This window comes from Montipora foliosa, chromosome 12, assembly GCF_036669935.1.
Source record: "Montipora foliosa isolate CH-2021 chromosome 12, ASM3666993v2, whole genome shotgun sequence".
Taxonomy (NCBI): Eukaryota; Metazoa; Cnidaria; class Anthozoa; order Scleractinia; family Acroporidae; genus Montipora; species Montipora foliosa.
This window is the reverse complement of record NC_090880.1, coordinates 21,616,416-21,617,226: the sequence shown is the minus strand read 5'-3', so window position 1 is coordinate 21,617,226 and position 811 is coordinate 21,616,416. Positions and strand designations below refer to the sequence as shown.

At 42.0% G+C, this 811-nt stretch overlaps 1 protein-coding gene across 1 annotated transcript in view; it reads left to right on the top strand.

Annotated features, from left to right (window-relative positions):
- The first annotated feature begins 286 nt into the window (after positions 1–286).
- Positions 287–811, top strand: part of LOC137980993 (adenosine receptor A3-like) — a 963-nt gene continuing 438 nt past the window's right edge. The window contains exon 1 of the mRNA XM_068828369.1: positions 287–811. This exon is cut by the window's right edge and continues 438 nt beyond it. Coding sequence (XP_068684470.1) covers positions 287–811 — 525 coding nt within the window.

Genomic DNA, 811 nt, shown 5'->3' with positions numbered 1-811 from the left:
ACCTAGCCTACCCCAAAAAATTAATATGCTGGTTTTTACAATGAAGTGAGATTTCAGTACTTGTCTATACTGTCTGTATGAGACAATCGCTTAATTTGTCCTAAAAAGTGCGAGCATCACGTCGATCTTTCGCCCACTGAAAAGAGTACTGTTTGACTTCAGGGTATTGTCTCATTAATCGAAAGCATAAACGTGCATAATTTAGACTTTACGACACTTTAAAACACCTGCGTGGTCACAGTTCATCCCGTTTGGCTGGCTGAAAAGCAACTGTAACAACGACACCATGTCAATGAACGAAAACCTTACAGAAATTGTTGCCAAGAAGACATACCTGGAGTACTTTTGCTCAGAAAGCTTCACCGACGGAATCCACCACCACCTCATATTTCTCTCAACTTTTGTTGTTTTTCTATGCATTTTTACATCCTTGGGAAACGCATTAATACTTGTTGCCCTCCGGAAAGAGTCTACACTTGCTTCACCGTCCAAACTGTTGCTTCGAAGCTTAGCGACAAGTGATCTCTTTGTCGGTATGCTTTCCGATCCTTTAGTTGCAATATACTGGGTGTCTGCAATACAACAGCACTGGAGCGTTTGCTACTACGCATTTTTCACTGCTTTTGTAGTTAATAGTGCTCTGTGTTTGGTGTCGTTGATGACCTTGAGCGCGATAAGCGTGGATAGACTTCTGGCTTTGTCATTGGGAATGCGATACAGGGAGACCGTAACTTCGAAACGTGTGTACGGAATAATTATAACGTTTTGGGTTTTGGCTACAATCGGTTCAGCTGTCTCCGTAAAGAGTTCT